The sequence below is a fragment of the Balaenoptera ricei genome, chromosome 15, assembly GCF_028023285.1.
Source record: "Balaenoptera ricei isolate mBalRic1 chromosome 15, mBalRic1.hap2, whole genome shotgun sequence".
In the NCBI taxonomy this organism is placed as follows: Eukaryota; Metazoa; Chordata; class Mammalia; order Artiodactyla; family Balaenopteridae; genus Balaenoptera; species Balaenoptera ricei.
This window is the reverse complement of record NC_082653.1, coordinates 67,475,595-67,494,581: the sequence shown is the minus strand read 5'-3', so window position 1 is coordinate 67,494,581 and position 18,987 is coordinate 67,475,595. Positions and strand designations below refer to the sequence as shown.

The window sequence follows — 18,987 nt, the reverse complement described above, 5'->3', positions numbered from 1 at the left end:
GGGGTTTGGCTTTGAGGGCCGGCAAACTGTGGGAAGGTAAATATTTGGGGGGAACTAATGGAAGACAAGGGGTTTTTAGGTGAGGGTTGTTACGTAGATTCCTCTTGGTGCTGTGAAGAGCCCAGAGCTGCCAACCAGAGCTTAAGAGTCTAAGAGTCATCCTTCATCTCCTGGCACAGAAGCAGGACATAGAAATTTATGTCCTGCTTTTAGGCAAATGGGGTAAGGGGAAGCAGAGAGGTTTTTTGGCATCTGCTGTTTCTTAATTGTCTTCAGCTCAAACTAATCCTTATGCCAAAGTGGCATATATTGAGGTGGCATATTCTGACCTCCTACAGCTATGACAAAAAATTGTCGCTTTGTGTTCCATGTACAACGATCTTGCCAGCCACCTGCTGCGAACATATCACCTTTTGGGAAATGCTAAACTAAGGGACCTTTAGGGCCCCTTCCAGCCCCGACATTCTAAAATATTTTTAAGTAGTTTTACTTTTTTTCTTTTTCACTTTAAAACAGTTATGGGAAGATATACATAACATAAAATGTACCATTGTAACCATTTTTAAGTGTTCAGTTCAGCAGCATTAAGTACATTTACACTGCCGTACAGCCGTCGCCACCATCTATCTCCAGAACAGTAATTTTACATTTGCAAATGTGATTTTCACAGGCCGCTTTCCTGGAATATGGCTATAGCATAGGGAGCTATGTTGGCACTGAGACAACTGTCTGGGAAGAAAGATGCGGAGAGTCCAGCCAACTCTTACACACCTGTGTCTCCAAACCAGTGGAAGCGGCCCCCAGCAGCCCGGGTGACCTCCCGGTACGCGGCGGCCGTGTCACTGCGGCTGGCATAGCAGGCAGGGGGCGTGGTGTCCATCTGTGACTCGCCCACATAGAAGAGACACACGTTCAGCTGGAAATCACAGCCCACACGGGCCTCGGCCATGTAGGCGCTGAGCATAGCCTGTGGGGAGACAGGGAGGAGGGGCCCACAGCTGAGGGCTCTCCAAGCCGCTGATCTTGGGTCAGTTCAGCCTAATTGCTTTCCTGAGGACCTACTGTGTACCTGGTCTAGTATGTGGCACTGAGGATGGAAAGGTGAAAGAGCCTGGGTCACCATTTCTCTCACTATCTTAATAGGGCCTGGCCGGGGAGCGGGGTCTGAGATCCTAGACCAGCATCCTTGACATCCCGTGGAAGCTTGTTAGAGATGCAGACTCTCAGGCCCCTTTGGAACCAGGTCTAACAACATCTGCATTTGAACAACATCTCCAGGTGATTCTTTGGCACGATAAAGTCCAGACTGGAAAATCATGCTGGAGAAACCAGTTGCTAGGCGTCCACCTAGCAGAAGATGTGGGGTCACGAAGGATAAGGGATGCCCAGGACGTGGCCTACCCACCACGTCCTGGTCAGGGATGCCCCCGGTGAAGAGGTAGATGCCCTGTGATTGCTGTTTGTCTTTGTCCTTGAAGTCCACTTCCACAGCCTTCCGCAGGGCGCTGAGGACATTCCTGCTGCCTTGACACTGCAGGCTCAGGACCCACCTGGGGGGCAGGGAGGGCCAGGCTGAGAGGGAGGGCCAGGCTGAGGGGGAGGGCCAGGCTGAGGGGGAGGGCCAGGCTGAGGGGGAGGGCGGGGAATGGAAGGCGGTTGTTTCCTGATTCATGCCTGAGTCCGTCGGAGGGCAAAGATTCTAGAGAGAGCTACTTTCTAGGGGAGGGGGGCCAGAAAATAATAGCACAGGGGAGGCTGACGTCAGACCCAGCAGGTCACCTACCGCCAGGCGCTTTGTAAGTTGCTATGGCTCGCGGCAACCATCTCGGGCCTCCAGCTTTCAATGGTGCTTCCAAAACTTGGAAAAAAGGAAAGAGGGCTTGTTCTTAGGGGGGAAATACGTGCCCCAGCTCTTTGGGCTCCCCAAGATTTTAAGGGGGCAAGATTTGGATTACACCGCCAAAATGTTAGGATGCCACTGTCCTGGGCCAGCCACAAGATCTCCTTGCTGGTCATGACACGTCTCAGCACATTCACGGTGGGAGCAGGGCTGTGCCCTCAGTGGAGACACAGCCAGCACCAGTTTGGCCAGACTTCCCTCCTGAAGAAGGGTCACTCCCTTCTCTGTGTGGACTTCCTTACCCCCAGGGAAGGAGTCGTTTCTCCCTTTTTAGCTCTGATTCATCCTCACAACACATTTTTCACTCTCCATCTGCACTATAGCTTTTCTTTTGTATATGTATCAGCTCATTTTCCCTATGAGACAGAACTTAAATCTTTGAGAAGAGGATTTATCCCCTTTATCAAGGAAAAGATGTCCCCTCTCTGGCTCAAGAGCAATTCCTCCACCTGGGCTCTTGACTTCACCACCACCAATCTCTTCTGAGACCTTGCCCACAGTGACCTCTCTCCCACACACATGCCCAGCGTCTACTTCCATCTTCCCCATCGCCTCTCTTAAATATAACTTCTTCGTCTACCAGCTACTTCTCTCTCTTTCCTCTTCCCCCTCACAGACGTGCTCCCTAGAAAAACGGTGTTACCACCTCCTCCTCATCTTCTACTTCTCAACCCACTGCAGTCAAGCTTCTTCCCCGGTTCTCTGATAAATATTAACAAGGACCTCCTTTCCCTCTCCCATGGAAATATCTCTCTTATAGTTGGATAAAAATTCTAACAATATACAAAGAGTGAAAATTCCTCCAATTTTATCCCCCCCCCCCAATTTCTGTTAACTCTTTGTTCTATATTCTTTTGGATTAAAAAAAAAAATAAATGTGTAGGACTTCCCTGGTGGTCCAGCGGTTAAGACTCCATGCTCCCAATGCAGGGGGCCCGGTTTCGATCCCTGGTCAGGGAACTAGATCCTGCGTGCCACAACTAAAAGATCCCACGGGCTGCAACTAAGAGCCAGCGCAGCCAAATAAATAAATACATATATTTTTAAAAATGTGTAGGTAAATATATATTCACAGAAATGGAATTACATAACCTATACTGTTTGTTTCCTTTCATTTGGACTTACTGAGGACTTTTTCTGAATGCGTTCACATAAATCTCCCACATTCTTTTGAATAGTTGCATAGAATATGCATAGTTGCATGTTCTATTCTATTCAATAGAATAGAATTCTACTGTCAGGATTATTTTACCAATTTCCTCTTGCTTTTTTCCAGGTTTACCAATCATTAGAACTCTGCACTGAAAGGCTTAATCAAAGGAACAAAGAACATACACTTAAAAGATTTAGTGCTTGCTTCAACAGCACATATACTAAAATTGGAACGATACCAAGAAGATTAGCATGGTCCCTGCACAAGGTTGACACGCAATAAATTAGGAGTTTGAGATTAACAGATACACACTACTATATATAAAATAGATAATCAACAAGGACCTACTGTCTAGCATGGGGAACTATACTCAATATTTTGTAATAACCTATAAGGGAAAAGAATCTGAAAAAAGAATATATATACATATGAAACTGAATCACTTTGCTCTACACCTGAAACTAACACAACATTGTAAATCAACTATACTTGAATAAAGAAATTTAATACAAGGGCTATACCAAATTACACTTCCACCAATACTTTCCAAGAGTGCCCTTTTCACCAAATTATCATCAGCACTGGGTATTATCAATCTTTTAAATACTTGCCAAAATGAATTGCAAAACACATTATATCTCATTGTTTTCCTATCAGGGAGCGCTATTGCCAGATTCAGTGGATTCCTGCATTCTTCCCCTTCCTTTTTTGCTTCTGCAGGCTCTGTTTTTTTTCCCTTGGGAAAGGGTAAACACCTTTCTCTCCTGGTTTTCCTCCTGCCTTTCTGGCTGCTCCTCTCATTTCTTTGGCGGTTCCCTTTCTCTGCCCACACTCCAAATGGCAGTTCTTCCCAAGTTCTGTCCTTGGTTGTCACCTCTCCCCCTTCACATCTCCACAGGTGCAATTCATGCCCTCTCATGTCTTCAACCAAAATGCTGATGGCTCGCAAACCCGTATTTCTTGGCTAGAGCTCCTAACAGGAGAATCCCCAGACTCCTGAGGATCTCAAACTCTATATGTTTACTTTCCAAGCTCTGCTCCACCTGGCACATCTTCTCCTCACCATTCCCTCATCCCCTACAGCCAAACAGTGACTACATTCTGTAGATTCTAACTCTCCCGCACCCCTCACAGGCCTCGCTGTCTTTCATTCCCACTGCCTTGGCTCAAGCCCCCTCTACCCCTGCAGTGGTCTAACTGGTCTACCCTCCAGTATCGCATCCCTTCAGTCCATCCTTCCCCTTGTAGCTCGAGTGTTTCAAGATTATTACTCTTGCTTAAAATCCTTCAATACCTATACGTCCTATAGTATAAAAACTCCTCTATAAAGCCTCCATCACCTGGTGTTTTATTTTGTTTTTTGGTCATGCACAGTCTCTCCCTCTCACCCCTTATTCACACGGGACTATTCACACTGACAGCTCCCCAGGGTTCTGTAGTCCGTCACACCTCTGTGCCTCTGCTCGTGCTTCTCCCTGTACCTGGAATGCCCTTTCTCCCCATTTCCCCCATCACTCCCATGTGCTAGGCAAACACGTACTCATTTGTCAAGACTCAGCTAAAGGGTCACTTCCTCTGTGAAGATTTCCTGACCTCACTCTACCCAGATGGAATACACTGACCCTGCCTTTGAGCCCTCACAGTCCCATATCCTCCCTTTTACTTATTTCTTCAGAAAACATTTAATAGCACTTATATTTTGACACGCCTGTCTCCTACTACTAGGCCATAAATTCCTTGAGGATAGGTATTGTGTGTTTTAACTTCTGTATCCCTAATGCCTGGCATAGTGACGGTGCATGGCAGGCTTTCAATAAAAGTTCGTTGAATGAATGAATGGATGGATGAATGAATGAAAATATTGTCCAAAATGCTTCTCTAAGCATTTTTTCTGTAGAATTTATTAGGGAAAGATTAGACTCTGGTACAGTTTAATATATAATATTAACTGCTGACTTATTAGGTTTAGAACACTCCCTATTTCATGTGAAATTGCATAAAAATATATATATAGGGCTTCCCTGGTGGCGCAGTGGTTAAGAATCTGCCTGCCAATGCAGGGGCACGGGAAGATCCCACGTGCCAAGGAGCAACTAAGCCCATGTGCCACAACTACTGAGCCTGCACTCTAGAGCCCGCCAGCCACAACTGCTGAAGCCCACGCACCTAGAGCCCGTGCTCTGCAACAAGAGAAGTCACAACAATGAGAAGCCCTTGCACCGCAACGAAGAGTAGTCCCCGCTCGCCGCAACTAGAGAAAGCCCACACACCACAACTAAAGAAAGCTCACACGCAGCAATGAAGACCCAATGCAGCCAAAAATAAAATAAATTAATTAAAAAAAAATATGTATAACTATACATATATTTAAATTATATATAATTATAGATTAAAAATATAAGTAACTATGTAGACAGAACTATAACTTAAATATATATAGTATTATATATAGTGATATATAATTTAAATGTATATGTAGTTAAATACTTGTTATATATGGAATATTTACATTTTAAATTTAAGTTTATTTATATTTAAAATTTATATATAAAATATATAATTTAAATATATAGTTATATAGTTTTAATTTATATTATATATACTTATATATAATTTAAATATACAGTTTTATATATAATTAAATCATATAGTTTTATATATAACTGTATAATTTAATTCTATATAGCTATACATAATATACAACATATAACTATATACAAAAATTATATTGATATATCTATGTATAATTAAAATTTATAATTGGAATTCTGAGTGTTTGAAATACTGTGGCTTGCTAGAACTGAGCTAGGAACCAAGCCTGGGGGCCCTTCTTTTTCTCTTTTGTGTTTATCAGCTTGGTAGCCAAATGGGGCAATGGGCTGAGTTACTTTATCCTGGCTGATCAAGCAATGTGTTTTGGGGCCGCTTATCACCTTCGCCCCAGTGGGACTGTCCTGCAACCATTTAATTATTCAATGCCCCAAACAAGATCCTTCAAATCAGATAAACTGACGGCCCTCCTAGGATGCTGGGTGCCCATACATCTGTCGTCCTGCCAGAAGCCTCAGCCCAGCGATGGCATCCGAGTGCACACGCCCTCCCCACCACGGGAAGCGGGAAGCAGGAAGCGGGAGCATACGCGATGATGTTGAAGCAGTCCTTGTTGGACAGCTGCTCCTCCAGCAGAAGTCTCAGGGAGTGCTGGATATGAATAATGTACATGGAATTGGTCACAGAGATATCGAGCAGTATAACCACCCTAAAAAGAAACACAAGCTTTAAGAGGAGAACCAAACCTCTCAGATAATGTTTATTTTGTTCCATTTTACTATTTAACGTTTTTTCCAGGGGAGTTCTGCATGCCAAGTTCATAGCTGGCCAAATCTCCATGGTCTGAAGTCAACACAGGCGAGTTTACAACAGTAGAACCTTCTCTCCAGGAGGGTCTATCATGGTATAAAGCCTCGTGGTGGAGATGGTTTAAGGACAGGGCTGCATATAATGATTTCGTACATTTCCTTGTTTTAAATTACTAGCATTCAATATTATTATAGGTTGGGGTCTATGAAGGCAAAACAGAAACAAGCTAAGCAAGTTAGATGGGGAATTAGGCATAACTGGGGCCTCTGGGGAAATGTATCTTATTATTTTCTCTCTCTGTTTTAAGATCTCTAGTGCTATTCAGCCTTCTCCTTTTATTACTTCAAATCTTATAGCCCCATCTCCTCCCCCCGATTCTCATTTTGAGGCAGCTATGGATAGCAAAAGAAAAGCCACTGGATAGAGAGTCAGAAGGCCTTGGTTCAAGTCCTACTTCCTGTGTGGCCTTAGGCAAGTCACAACACCTCTCTGGTCCTTGGCATATTTAACTATAAACTATTTATAATGAGACTCTTCACAGGGTTGCTTTGAGAATTAAATGATATAATAGATGAATAGTATTACAAAGCATAATACTTGGTAAGTGGTAAGGCATCAAGTAAGGTGTGGAAGTGATAATGATATTTTGGATACCTATTGGTTCTCCCTACTCAGCATCCATTACCTTTTCTCACAGCAGCATCTTGATTTGGGGGGGGCGAGGAGGGGGAATACCTCTGACTCTAACAGTCCATTTGAATTGGGTAGAGCTGACGCCAGCCCAAACTTTAAGAGTGGACATTTGACCCCAGGCAATCAGAACATCAAACCCTCTTGGCCCTAGTGAATAGCTCAAGGATGGACCCTTGCCCCAAGCCCTGGGAGTGCTAAACTGAAGGAAGGAAGTTGGGAGCTTTGGGTGGCTACCTTGCTACCTGGAGGGGCAAGCCAGCCTGAAAACAAAGCGAACAGAGAGGAAAACAGAGCTGAGGGGTGGAGAGAGATTCCTGACAGGCATGAACCTCTGGATCAAGCCATGCCTGAAGACAGCTATCAAATCTAGTCTAGAATTTTCAGTTACCTTAACCAGACTTCCCTAATTTGTTTAAGTCAATTTGCACTTAGTTTCTGTTGCTTTTTAACAGAAAGATTCCTGAGTGACATTGTTGATATTGAGTGATGCTATTGTTGATGTTGGGGATGATGGTGGTGACTTTTCCCTCCAGGGGTTCTGCTGAGTGATTACTGATCCTTAATCTAAATGATGCTACCAACAGGGAATTCATGAGTTGGTTAAGTGCTGTGTCACACACGACACCCACGAAGGACAAGAACACTACTGGGGGAAGGTACCTTTTTTCGCAGACGGTGCCCCAGATTCTTCTGCTGGCCAAGGAGAGCCACTCGATCCGTCTCTCATACATCCGCGTAGCTCTGCTGAGCTGTTTCTGCAAACTCATGCGCCACACACAGTGAGCGACTGTGCAGAGCATGGCCGATTAAGGGGTCTGGGGGAAGGGGGTGTACCCCACTTGGTTTCTGGGAATGGTGGGTCAAGGCCATGGGTATCCAGGCAGTACAAACATTCCGCTAAAGCATGGACGAGTCTGCCACAAGATCAGGAAGGGAAGAGTCAAAGTATTTCATTGCCTCAAATGGGGAGGAGGTAAATATTGACCCAAAGGATCAGAGGCTTTTGATCCAGGTCCCTGCCTGGCATCCAGGTCCCTGCCTGGGGAGGAGGTGGAGAAAGCTCCAGAGGGGCCTGTGGGTGGAGCACAGCCTCTGTTTATAAGAGGGAGTTCAGTCAGCGGCGTGGTGCCTCCACATTCCACCCATCTCCCTCCCCGCACCCCATATTCTGACTGATGGGACCCACCACTGACCTGGTACTCATACAGGAAGGGCAGGTCCACGTGAATATTCTTCATTGTCCCATCATGCCATTCAAATTGTACCATTGCCTTCTGCACTCAGGTGTGGCCAGGAGGGGAGCAGGTGAACAGAAGCACAGGTGGGGAAGGATTTTAAGTTTAAATTGGCCACTGGGCTCTCCAAGTGAGATGCAAGAGAGGGAAATGGGCTCTTAGCACAACTGGGGTTGGATTATGCCCCTCTTTCCCACACACCAGGTCATTGCCTTGTCTGGAGCTGGCAGCAGAGGGCCTTCAGGATACAGTCCCCTGAATGAACTGTGCCTGACAGCAAGCCAGCTCCCTTCTCAGGAGGCTCTTCTGAACATCAGAGTCTTTACTACAAGATATGGTAGGAGGTTTGGTAATAGCAGAGTTGCAGACCTTAAAACATACTAGCCATGAGTTCTTAGGTTTGGGAACCCAGATGGGCCTTCATGGACACTTTGAAAATCAAATTTGTTCATTTTGTTCTTTCATCCTCCACCAAGTTGTCATACCTCTAACCATCACTCTTTCCATCTAGTCATCCATCCATGGGCTGCCAGGACTCTACATCCCCACACTCTCTCTTTCCTTTCATTCTTCTGCCTTTCCACTGATCTTTCTTTTCCTTCCTTTTCTTTTTCTTTCTTTTTTTTTTTTGACCGCACGGTGCGGCATGTGGGATCCTAGTTCTCCAACCAGGGATCGAACCCATGCCCCCTGCAGTGGGAGCGCAGAGTCTCAACCACTGGACCACCAGGGAAGTCCCTCCACTGATCTTTCTATTCACCCATTACCATTATACCGTCCTTCCATTCTTCCATCCTTCCTTTAATCTTTACTTTCATTCTTTCGTCTTTTTTTAAAAATATTTATTTAATTAATTAATATATTTATTTGGCTGTGCCCAGGTCTTAGTTGCAGCACATGGGACCTTCATTTCCACGTGCGGGATCTTGGTTGCGGCATGCGGGATTTAGTTCCCTGACCAGGGATCGAACCTGGGCCCCCTGCATTGGGAGTGCAGAGTCTTAACCACTGGACTACCAGGGAAGTCCTCATCCTTTCATCTTTTTTATTTTATCCTGTCATCCATCCTTCCATTTTCCCTCCCATCCTTCCATCTGTTCACTTTTCCATCCATCCATCGATCTAACCATCCATCCATTCTTTTACCTATTCATTCATCATTTCCATCCATCCGCTCATTCATCCTCTTCATTCTTCTTTCCATCCTTCCTTCCACCCACTCAGCCACCATTCACTGAGTGCTTACTTGTACTAGATATCAGGGATAGAGGGTTGGAGAAGAGCTTTTTCTTTTAAAGGGCTCATACTTTGGTGGGGATTAGACATGTAACAAATACACACATTAGCGCATTACAGGAGCGATAGTAGAAGTCTGTACAAGGTACAGCGAGGACACAAAGAGAGTGTGTTCTGAATGGGGAGGAGGAAAACCTCCGTGGAGGAGGCGACCGTGGTGCCCAATATACTCCCTCTTACCCCAGTCTCCCAAGTTTCATTTTCGTATCTTTGTAAAACAGCAGTTAGAGTAGATATGATGAGAGTTCTAGAGTCCTGGGTGGAACGCCTCCACCCCACTCCAGGCCCTCAGGCCCTTGCTCCTTGGGCTCTGTCTATGACTTCTATTTCCTGAACATTTCAGAAAGGAAATACCATACAGGAGCTCCCCTGCAAAGGACTGGACAGAACTCTGAATCTGAGTTACCTCATAGATAGTTGATGATACTGTCTTCCGGAGAATAGGCACAAATTCCTCCACGGGAGAGAATGCATTGGGTGCCAGAACCTGATAAAGGCTTAGCTTCTTGGCTGTAAAAATAAATGGTGGGGTTTGAGGCACTACTCATGAAGCCCCAAAGGGTTCATTCCTTTCAGTTAGTCACCTGAGTCCTGGGTTCTTCCCTCTTTGGGTATTTACCTTTCAGGCTATTGGTCTTTAGCCATTCTGCAGAAGTCTTGTCCAAGTTTGGGAACTCAATTGTGAGGGGATCCTCATGCTTTGGGGGTTTAGGCAAGAGACTTGTGAGTGGCCTCTTTGCAATCTCTGTGGAAATCTAATTGAAATGAAAAATCATCCTTACATAATCATATTTTACAGCTGGAAAGTCCACAGTCTCCCCCACCCATCCAAGGGAGCATCTTAAAACATTACCTGGTAAACTAAAGGCAGTTCTGCCGCCCCCCCCCCCACTATCCCCATCTGCTTCTCAGGAGATTTCTGGAATTTCCAGGAGAAGAGAGAGATGTACCCAGAAACTCACTTCCTCTTTCATTTGTCCGTCCTCCTCACCCCTTCCCACCCTTACCATTAAGATAAGCACCTCGGACTCCAAGATGACAGGTGGCCCTGCCGAGGGCTCAAAACATGAGGCTCTAGGGAACTGAAAAGTAACTCCTGCACCAAATCATTTAGGGAGCCCTGATCTAGCCCAGCCTCCCTCGCCCACATTTACAACCAAAAACCTGAGGTTCTGAGAGGTTAAATCACATAACTCGTGTATGAAGAAAACACAGAACAGCAATTCCCAAACTTCAGACATTCGAGCACCTCCTTCATGAACTTTGCTATGAGTACCACTGTACTGTTATTTACTTAATATCTAAAAAATCAAACATATAACATTAAATCTTTTTAATTATTAATTTTAATAATATTAATTGAAATTAATGTTAATTTCAATTTTAATTTTTGACTTCCTTTTTTGTACTTAAATAATTTTAGAAAGATCTATTTCTGCCATAATGAGCTAGTTTTAAATGCATAACATTGAAAAGAATATTAATCTATGTATCACCTTATAATCATCTTGCAAACTACAAGTAGTACATGTGTTTCATTTTGGGAAACATCTGGCAAGGTTTTGGCATCAAACAGACCTGGGTTCAACTGAGACTAATCAGCTTCCCTCTGTGATCTCAGGCAAATTATTTAAACTCTTAACTTCAGTTTTCTCATCTGTAAAATGGGGGTAATAACATATCTACCGCAGACTGTTGTTGTAAGGATAAAATAAGGCATTTAAAGAATTAAGCATTGTGCCCATCTTATAGTGAGCACTCAGCAAATGAAAACTATTATAATCCTAATAATTATTGTTATTGTTTTAGATAATCAGTAGAAGAGCTGAAACTAAAATTTAAAGTCCCAGTCTAGGTGCTGTGTTTCTTTCACTACATCCAGCCGGGTCAAAACGTCTGGTACCGCAAATCCATACATTCATTCTGTGAAGCTATAAACGCATTCCCAATTCTCTTCGGTACGCAGCTTTAACGGTGATTGTGTCCATAAGCTTTCTGAGTTACTCTGCTGATGTTAAATTAAGCGTCCCCAAGCAGGGCCTTTGCCCTGAGTGAGATATTGGTGGAAAGACCGTCTTCAAGACAGCCTACCCTGTGCGGTTGAGGTTTTCATCGTTCTCCAAACTGGGGGGAAGGGAGGGGTAGTGGTACGGCGAAGGGGTGGCAGGAGCCTGCTGGCCTTTCTCTGAAATAAATCTTTCAGTTAGAAAATCCACCAGGATCCTTCCAGCGGAGGCCTGGGCAGCTCACAGCTGTTGGGACAGCGGGGGGCGGGGCCTCGCTTTGTTCCATTTTCGGGACTTGCGTGACAGGTGAGACAGGAGACCACGGTGAGGCCAGCTGCGCACCTCCGCGGAAGGTCTGAGCTTGGGGCTCTCACCGCCTACCTCGTGCATCAAGCCGGTCGGCTCCTCCCAGGGGGCGCTCTGGTGCAGGGCTTGGACGTGGCCCCGGAGGCTCTGGGCCTTCTGGATTTCTGCCAGGAGCTCATCCACCTCCCGGCTGCTGTAGATCTGGGGGTGGCGAGGGCAATCAGTCAGGCAGAAGTCACCTGGCTACCGGCAGTGGCCAAGGCGGGAAAGGACAGGCAGCCACGTGAATCCCTAAGGCGGAGCGGCAGGCTCTTTAAAGCGGACGTTATAAACCGGGGTCCATGTGCAGGACAGAGCCTGCGAAAGTCAGTGTTCCATTTGTACAGCATTGGCTTGCAGTGTTTTTAAACAATTGAAGGGCTGTCTAGCCTTAAAAATGTGAAGAAACACTTTACACCTTCTAGGATGACAATAATAATAATAATAATGATGGGGGGAGGGGATCGGGAGGGGGAGCGGGAGAGAGGGGGGAGGGGGAGGAGAAGGAATTGGAACTGTGGGATGAGGGTGGAGTTGTAAAATGGTGCAGCTGCTGTGGAGAACTGTTTGGTGGCTCCTCAAGAAATTAAACAGAATTACTACCTGACCCAGCATTTCTACTCCTAGCTTTATACCTACAGTAATTGAAAACAGGGACTCAGATACTTGTACACCAATAATCATACCAGTTCACAACAGCTCAAATGTCCATTGACTGATGAATGGATAAACAAAGTGTAGTATATCCAGAAAATGGAATATTATTCAACCCAAAAGGAACAAAGTTCTGATGCAGGCTACAACATAGATGAACCTTGAAAACATGACGCTCAGTGAAAGAAGATGGACATGAAAGGTGTATGATTCCATTTATATGAAATATCAACAACAGGTAAATCCCTAGAGACAGAAAGCAGATTGGTGGTTACCTGGGGCTGCAGAGGAGGGGGAACAGGGAGTCACTGCTTTAGTAGGTACAGAGTTTCCTTTTGGGGGGATGGAAATGTTTTGGAGCTAAATAAAGGTGGTGATTGCACAACATTGTGAATGTACTAACAGCCCTTGATTGTTCACTTTATGTTATGAGAATTTCACCGCAATTTTTTAAAAATGTAAAGAAATCACACACATACAAAAATCCAGGTTTCTGGCTCTTGTTGAAAAATCAGAAGACCTGGCAACACTGGTGGTCACACCCCTACAGAACACCCGGCTGGGGCTGTGTGGAGGTGCCTCTTTAGCTGTGGCAAGTGCTGTTTCATTCACCACACTCCTTACCGCCCACTGTTGTGTCCCCATCAGAATCAGTTGTCATTTTTTGTCACCTTTGCACTGTTGTTTTGCCCATAATAACAAAGGCAATGAAATTTGTTTTAACCATACCTCTACCAAGAGTGGAAAAACAACAGATAAGCCAAGAGGTTCACAGGTTTTAACAGAAAATATTTCTTAAACCAGCCAGTTTCATTCACTCACTGTACTTTCCTAGCCACTGGAGTCTGTGACTCCTCTAGGGTCTGGGCAATGAGGTAACAAGAAGGGGTTCTGCCCAAGGAAAATGTTGCCTGACCTTGGCTCCCTCGTGGGAAATGTCCGACTTTTCGACCCTTGAACGTACTTGTGAGATGCAAATATTCATGTGCTCACGGCGATTAGGTTAGCAGGCAAGGCACAGCCTATTAGCTGAGCAGACGGCTGGATTCTCAATCTGCCAAGTGGATCTACCCACACATTTGTTAACTGTCACCTCCATTGTGGACACGGAGTACGCGATGTTATTATTAACCGGGACAAGGATACTAATGGATGGATTGGTATTGAATTACTTGCTCATTCAGAATTGATTGCTGTGCGTCTCCTGCAGTAGGTGGGGTCCATCTAGGAGAGAGAACTGAAGCAACTGCTTCAGACTCAGAGCGCTGGTGGGAGCAGAGGTGGGCCGGGGCCCATGTTGATGGCAACTGGATAGGGATTCAGGGTTCTACCGGCGTGTAATCAACTCATCATACACACCGACAAAAGGATGTCTTGTGACTTCATGTTGTTTCTGTTCTTCCCACATATTCATTTTAACCTGATTTTACCTCTGTAAACCCACTGAGTTGGGGAGGGGGGAAAGCAAGCACACACACAGCATGGTCTGTCTGGCCCAGATTCCCCAGGCACAACCTTGGAGGCAGGCAGGGATGGGAGGAGGGGGCAGTGTGTTGGCCCAAGGGCTTACCTCTGTCTCTGGGCTGTAGCAGTGGTAGTAGCCCCCAAGAGCTTCTGCAAGGTTCTTCAGAACAGCCTGCGGGGATGGTGACAGGGTGAGCCATCACTAGGGCCATGCCGGTACCTTAAACTTTCTCCTCGTCTGAGCCTCCCAACTGAGCTTACCAACAGGAGAACTAGGTATAAGGAGAGTGGTGTTCTGGTCCGCAGCTTGGGGGCCTCAAAGGCTGGCCCAGCTCTCTATAGCCAATCCAAGGGAAGCCTTGGAGAATCTCGATACTTACAGGGGGCACCTGATCATTGCATTTGTAGGTGACGATGTGGGTGATGAGGTCCCTTCCCATGGTGGACTGTTGGATGTACTCGGACAGGATTTCAGAAGGCTGATCTGGGCTGTGGAGAAGACGGAAGAAGAGAAGGGGACACCTCAGCCTGAGGACGTTCCCCAGCAAAATGGTAATTCCCAAGGAACATCTACCAAATCTCATCAACCACCTGTGTCCCGGGTCACCTGTGTAAGATGCAGGGCTGAGCGGGCCACAGGCCTGGCCACCCTGGCTGCCCTGCCCCAGCATCTGTGGACAAATGGCCTGGAAACACAGTCCTTCTCTCAAGCGTACGTGAAGAGTCTTGATGGTCTTTTCTCTAACAGTGGTTTGGTTCTCCAACCCCTTCATGTTATCAGCTTAGGAAAGGAGACCTACCAGCTTCCCATTATGGTCACCAGAGAATTCAGCCCCTTCAGAGCGAAGATTTTCTTCAGAGCTTGAAGCAGATTGCTGCCTCTGTCAGGCTGCAGTTTCTTTACCCAGAGCTTGAGTTCCTGGAGGCTGGGGGAGAGGATAACAACCTAATAACTCTTACTAGGGGCCAGGCCCAGAACAGGTACAAGCTGGTATAAATCTAACAATCATTCTTTGAGGTGGATACCTTTATTCCCATTTTATAGATGAGGAAACTGAGTCTCAGAGTTAGGACTTGCCCAAGGTGATACTGTAAGCAGCTGGCAACGCTGAGATTTCAAACCAGGTGTGACTCTAGGGCCTGAGCTTCTAGCGACTCTGCTACATGGGGGGTCTGGGGCTAAGCTCCTTTCCCCTCCAACTCTCCTGGGAGGCAGACCTCAGCCTGAAGCACAGAGTTAATCCCTTAACCCTAAGAGGGCTTGAAGAGAAGGCACTGAGGCTGTGTGGCTACATTCCACGTGGTTGGGATGCACACCACTCGCGACGGGGAAAATGACATCACACAGAGCTTTCTTGGTGGCACTAGTGAGACAGCCCTTCTCTTTCCATTTCTCTTTCAGTCTGACCTCCCCCTGCAAAAAAGACCCCTCAGCTCGTTGCCAGTAAGTCTGTCCTTCATTATGATAACTGTTTGAATCTCCCTTTTAAACAAAGAGAACAAATCCCAGGCCTGGCGCCCTCTCTAGCCAATAGGTTTCAAGCTGAAATTTAATAACATTGTTTTGTCTGCTTTCATCCTATTTATTTTTATAGCAACTTTCTAATTATGGCAAGTGATACGGGATTCTCAGTTATGGTATTAATAGTTGCCTTCAAAGTAAATATAGCGTTGATATTTTTAAAAATCGATAATAGTACAAGTGGCACAGAGTAAATAATAGTTCAGGTGGCAGGGATATGACAAAAATCACAAGGGAGGACCAGGAATAATTGCAGTTGGGGAACTCTTGGCTAAATGGTCTCAAGGTGACTTCCAGGTCTGACATTCCAGAGCTCGGGGGTTGAACAAGAGTGGAAATCACAGTAAAAAACACTCTTACCCACTGAGTACCTGCCCCATGCCAAGTACTCATTTTTCACTCATCTTCACAACAACTCTGTGAGAAACAGTTGTCCTTGCCTCATTCTGCTAATAAGGGAGTTAAAGGACCTGTCAAGATCCCCCAGTAACTGTCAGAGCCAGGATGCAAAGCCTGCGCTGCCTGAACCGGCACTTCTCTACCCGGAAGGGCTCCTCTTTACACTAGTGCTGGGCAAGGGGACCTCCGTCCCAGAAACCCAAGCATGTGGTTTTCCCTGGGATCCGCTCTGGGCTTTGGAATCCAATCCTGACTCTGCCATTTTGGAAAAGTTCCCTAACCTGAGTCCCAGTCTCCTCATCTGCAAAACAGGGATAGTAATCCTATCCCATGTGTTGGCTATAAATATTAAGTAAGAGAGTACATGTGAAGTGCCAAGCATGGCACCTAACACATGGTAGATGATCAAGGCTATTCCCTTCATGGAAAAGAGATAACTATTTACTGGCATAAGTAAGTAGAAATTCTTACCTTCCCCTTCTCCCCACCTGCAAAAAACCCTCCTAACCAGAAACTCCCAAAGGACTAGCTCAATAAATTACAGTATATCTACACAGGGGAATACTATGCAGCTATTAAAAAGAATGAGGTTGATCTCTGTGTACTGAGAGAAAATAACAGTCAAGATTAGGTGCAAAGCCAAGATGCAAAACAGTGTAATGTGCTCCTGATTATGTTTAAATAAGAGAGGATAAACACACAGATACATGTATGTGCAAAGACTGTGGAAGCTGATAGAAGAAACTGTTATTGGGAGGTGAGGGAGAACTAGGTAAGAGGGAGACTCATCTGCTATTATTTATCCTTTTATTCTGTTCCAATTTTTGAAAATGAGCATGTATTATTTTCATAATAATAAAACTACCTTCCTAGTTTTCTGGGTAAAAACGGTGTCTCATCTTTTCATTTTGTGGTGCTTGTGGGGTGACTTTTCCAAAAGTTATTGGCTCCCTGTGTTTCTGCTTTTGTGAATTGTCTCACTTATCTGTTGTGGGTCTTGCACTTTAATCATGCAATAAAGACACTAACACTTAGGGAGGAAGATGACCAGGTAGACATCCGGGCTAAGGCTGGGCAGTCACTCACCTGGAGGTGCCGACTTCCACCGGGCTGGGCCACAAGGTGCCGGTGGTGGTACCGAAGGACAGGACGTACAGCTTCTCCTTGTGGCTCAGCTGCTCATCAATGAGGCTCTGGTGGGCAAAAGGACATCGCTGGCTGCCAGAGCCACGGGCCACGCGGAGCCTGGCTCCACCTCTCACGCCGTGGCTGGGCCCTCCGGGCTGGGGTGTGAGCCGCGCTGAAACAGGGTCGCTTAAGGCCCAGCTTAGTAGCCCCACGTTGACATTCGCTTGCTGCCCATCCCAGCCTGCTCCTGGCTGTGCGTGGCGGGTATGGGGCCTGGGCGGTCAGCCCGCAGCTTGGCAGGCCAGTCCGGGAGCTGGGCTCTCACTCCTGCTGACCGCAGACCACGTGCTCTTCTGCCGCAGCTGCTGCGCACTTGGGTCACGGGTGCAGTGGGATGGGGACCCACCTCAGCGTGTGCTGTGGTTGGACCCTCAGCACTTCACTGTGGCACCCAGGGAGGAGAACGGAGGTTGGGGGCAGCGGTTTCTGTCCCGGGCGTGTGAGTTGGGGATAGAGCGATGGGTGCGGGGCCAACCCATTGGATGCTCTCAGGCTCAACCTGGTGAGTATCCAACAATAACATAACTCATCCCTCTTCTTCCCGGCCAGCTACAAACTTCACCTGTTACTGCCAACACGGGCCTTGCCCTGGCTAAGACTGGACCAGCCCAGATGGGGGATGTTTGGAAACCGGGCCCTGGGACCTGTCAGGAAGGGGGGCCTGCACTGACACCTGTTCCCTGACACCTGCTGAGACCAGGAACAAGGGACAAGTCTGGAAACTGGCCCATGTTGATCCCTCTAAAGAGTCCTGGGACCAGCTGTTGCTGCTAAGGTCTCATTCAAAGCTCTAGAGGTTCCTCTAGGAAAACAGACCCTTCATATCACTTCACAGAGACTACAGAGGTTTTTTTCGATGCCAGACTCTGTACTGAGCACTTAATTTGCATGAACTCCTTTTGTCCCCTGGTGACCCTGTGAGGTGGTGACTGTCATCATCCCTGTTTTACAGATGAGGTAACACGGTCACACAGCCGAGAAGTGGTGGAGGTGCCTGGGGTTTGACCCTAGAGTTCTTAGCTTCTGAGTTACGGCCAAAGGAAGCAGGATAGCTCCTTGTGGAAAAGGCTGGAAGCCCGTGCTGTGCTGAAGTCAGTCCAACTGATTACCACCTGCGTGCCCTCTTTCCGGGCTCTTGAGACAAAATCAGGTTAGTAGGGACTGCTGTGGTGTGAATACTAGAAGCTCACACTGCAGCTGAGAAAGACCCTGAGGCTGGGTTTTGCAGAACTCAACATATATTTTTTTTAACTGTAGGTGCTAATTAAGTGTGAACTGTTCTTTGCAAAACACTCCATTTTGCACTTGCTATAAACAAAGCCCATTAGCAAGCTCACAAGGGGAGGGTGGGGTGGAGGTGCCAGTTCCAGGTCCTTCTCTGTGCCAGAGAGACTTACCATGAGGTCATTTTGGAACTCCTCCTTCTGAGGGCCACTGCTGACAGCTGACACATCAATGAGGATGCCAACTCTGGCCCCCTTGATGAGGCCAAATGCCTAAAACCAAAGAGGGCGTGCGGAAACAACCAGCACAGCTCTGTGCTTCTACCCACCTTTTACTGGGCAGCTCTGCATAGCAGACGTTCAAGCGCTCCCCGACCTCAGCAAGAAGCTGCAGAAGGAAGACCCATTTTATAGAAGAACGCTGCAACTACTGAAGCCCGCGCGCCTAGAGCCCGTGCTCTGCAACAAGAGAAGCCGCCGCAGTGAGAAGCCCGCACGCCGCAACGAAGAGTAGCCCCCGCTCGCCTCAACTAGAGAAAGCCCGCGCGC

At 46.5% G+C, this 18,987-nt stretch overlaps 1 protein-coding gene and 2 non-coding genes across 4 annotated transcripts in view; 1 reads left to right on the top strand and 2 right to left on the bottom strand.

Moving 5' to 3' along the window:
* VWA3A (von Willebrand factor A domain containing 3A) overlaps positions 1-18,987 on the bottom strand; it is a 45,393-nt gene that overhangs the window by 14,108 nt on the left and 12,298 nt on the right. For both annotated transcript variants that reach the window (XR_009497518.1, XM_059896435.1), the window contains exons 8-21: positions 18,613-18,711; positions 17,114-17,220; positions 14,907-15,032; positions 14,487-14,595; positions 14,213-14,278; positions 12,025-12,150; positions 10,257-10,392; positions 10,044-10,147; positions 8,300-8,380; positions 7,767-7,861; positions 6,193-6,312; positions 1,784-1,858; positions 1,406-1,550; positions 772-967 (exon numbers count right to left, since the gene is read on the bottom strand). Coding sequence is in view for 1 of the 2 variants with exons in the window: in XM_059896435.1 (XP_059752418.1) it covers positions 772-967; positions 1,406-1,550; positions 1,784-1,858; positions 6,193-6,312; positions 7,767-7,861; positions 8,300-8,380; positions 10,044-10,147; positions 10,257-10,392; positions 12,025-12,150; positions 14,213-14,278; positions 14,487-14,595; positions 14,907-15,032; positions 17,114-17,220; positions 18,613-18,711 (1,585 nt within the window). In the remaining variant the exon portion in view is untranslated. The remainder of the gene's footprint in view (positions 1-771; positions 968-1,405; positions 1,551-1,783; positions 1,859-6,192; positions 6,313-7,766; positions 7,862-8,299; positions 8,381-10,043; positions 10,148-10,256; positions 10,393-12,024; positions 12,151-14,212; positions 14,279-14,486; positions 14,596-14,906; positions 15,033-17,113; positions 17,221-18,612; positions 18,712-18,987) is intronic.
* Positions 3,250-3,355, top strand: LOC132350087 (U6 spliceosomal RNA). Its single transcript, XR_009497839.1, has one exon. It is a non-coding gene; the product is annotated as a U6 spliceosomal RNA (small nuclear RNA).
* On the bottom strand, positions 9,292-9,364 carry TRNAG-CCC (transfer RNA glycine (anticodon CCC)). The gene has a single exon. It is a non-coding gene; the product is annotated as a tRNA-Gly (tRNA).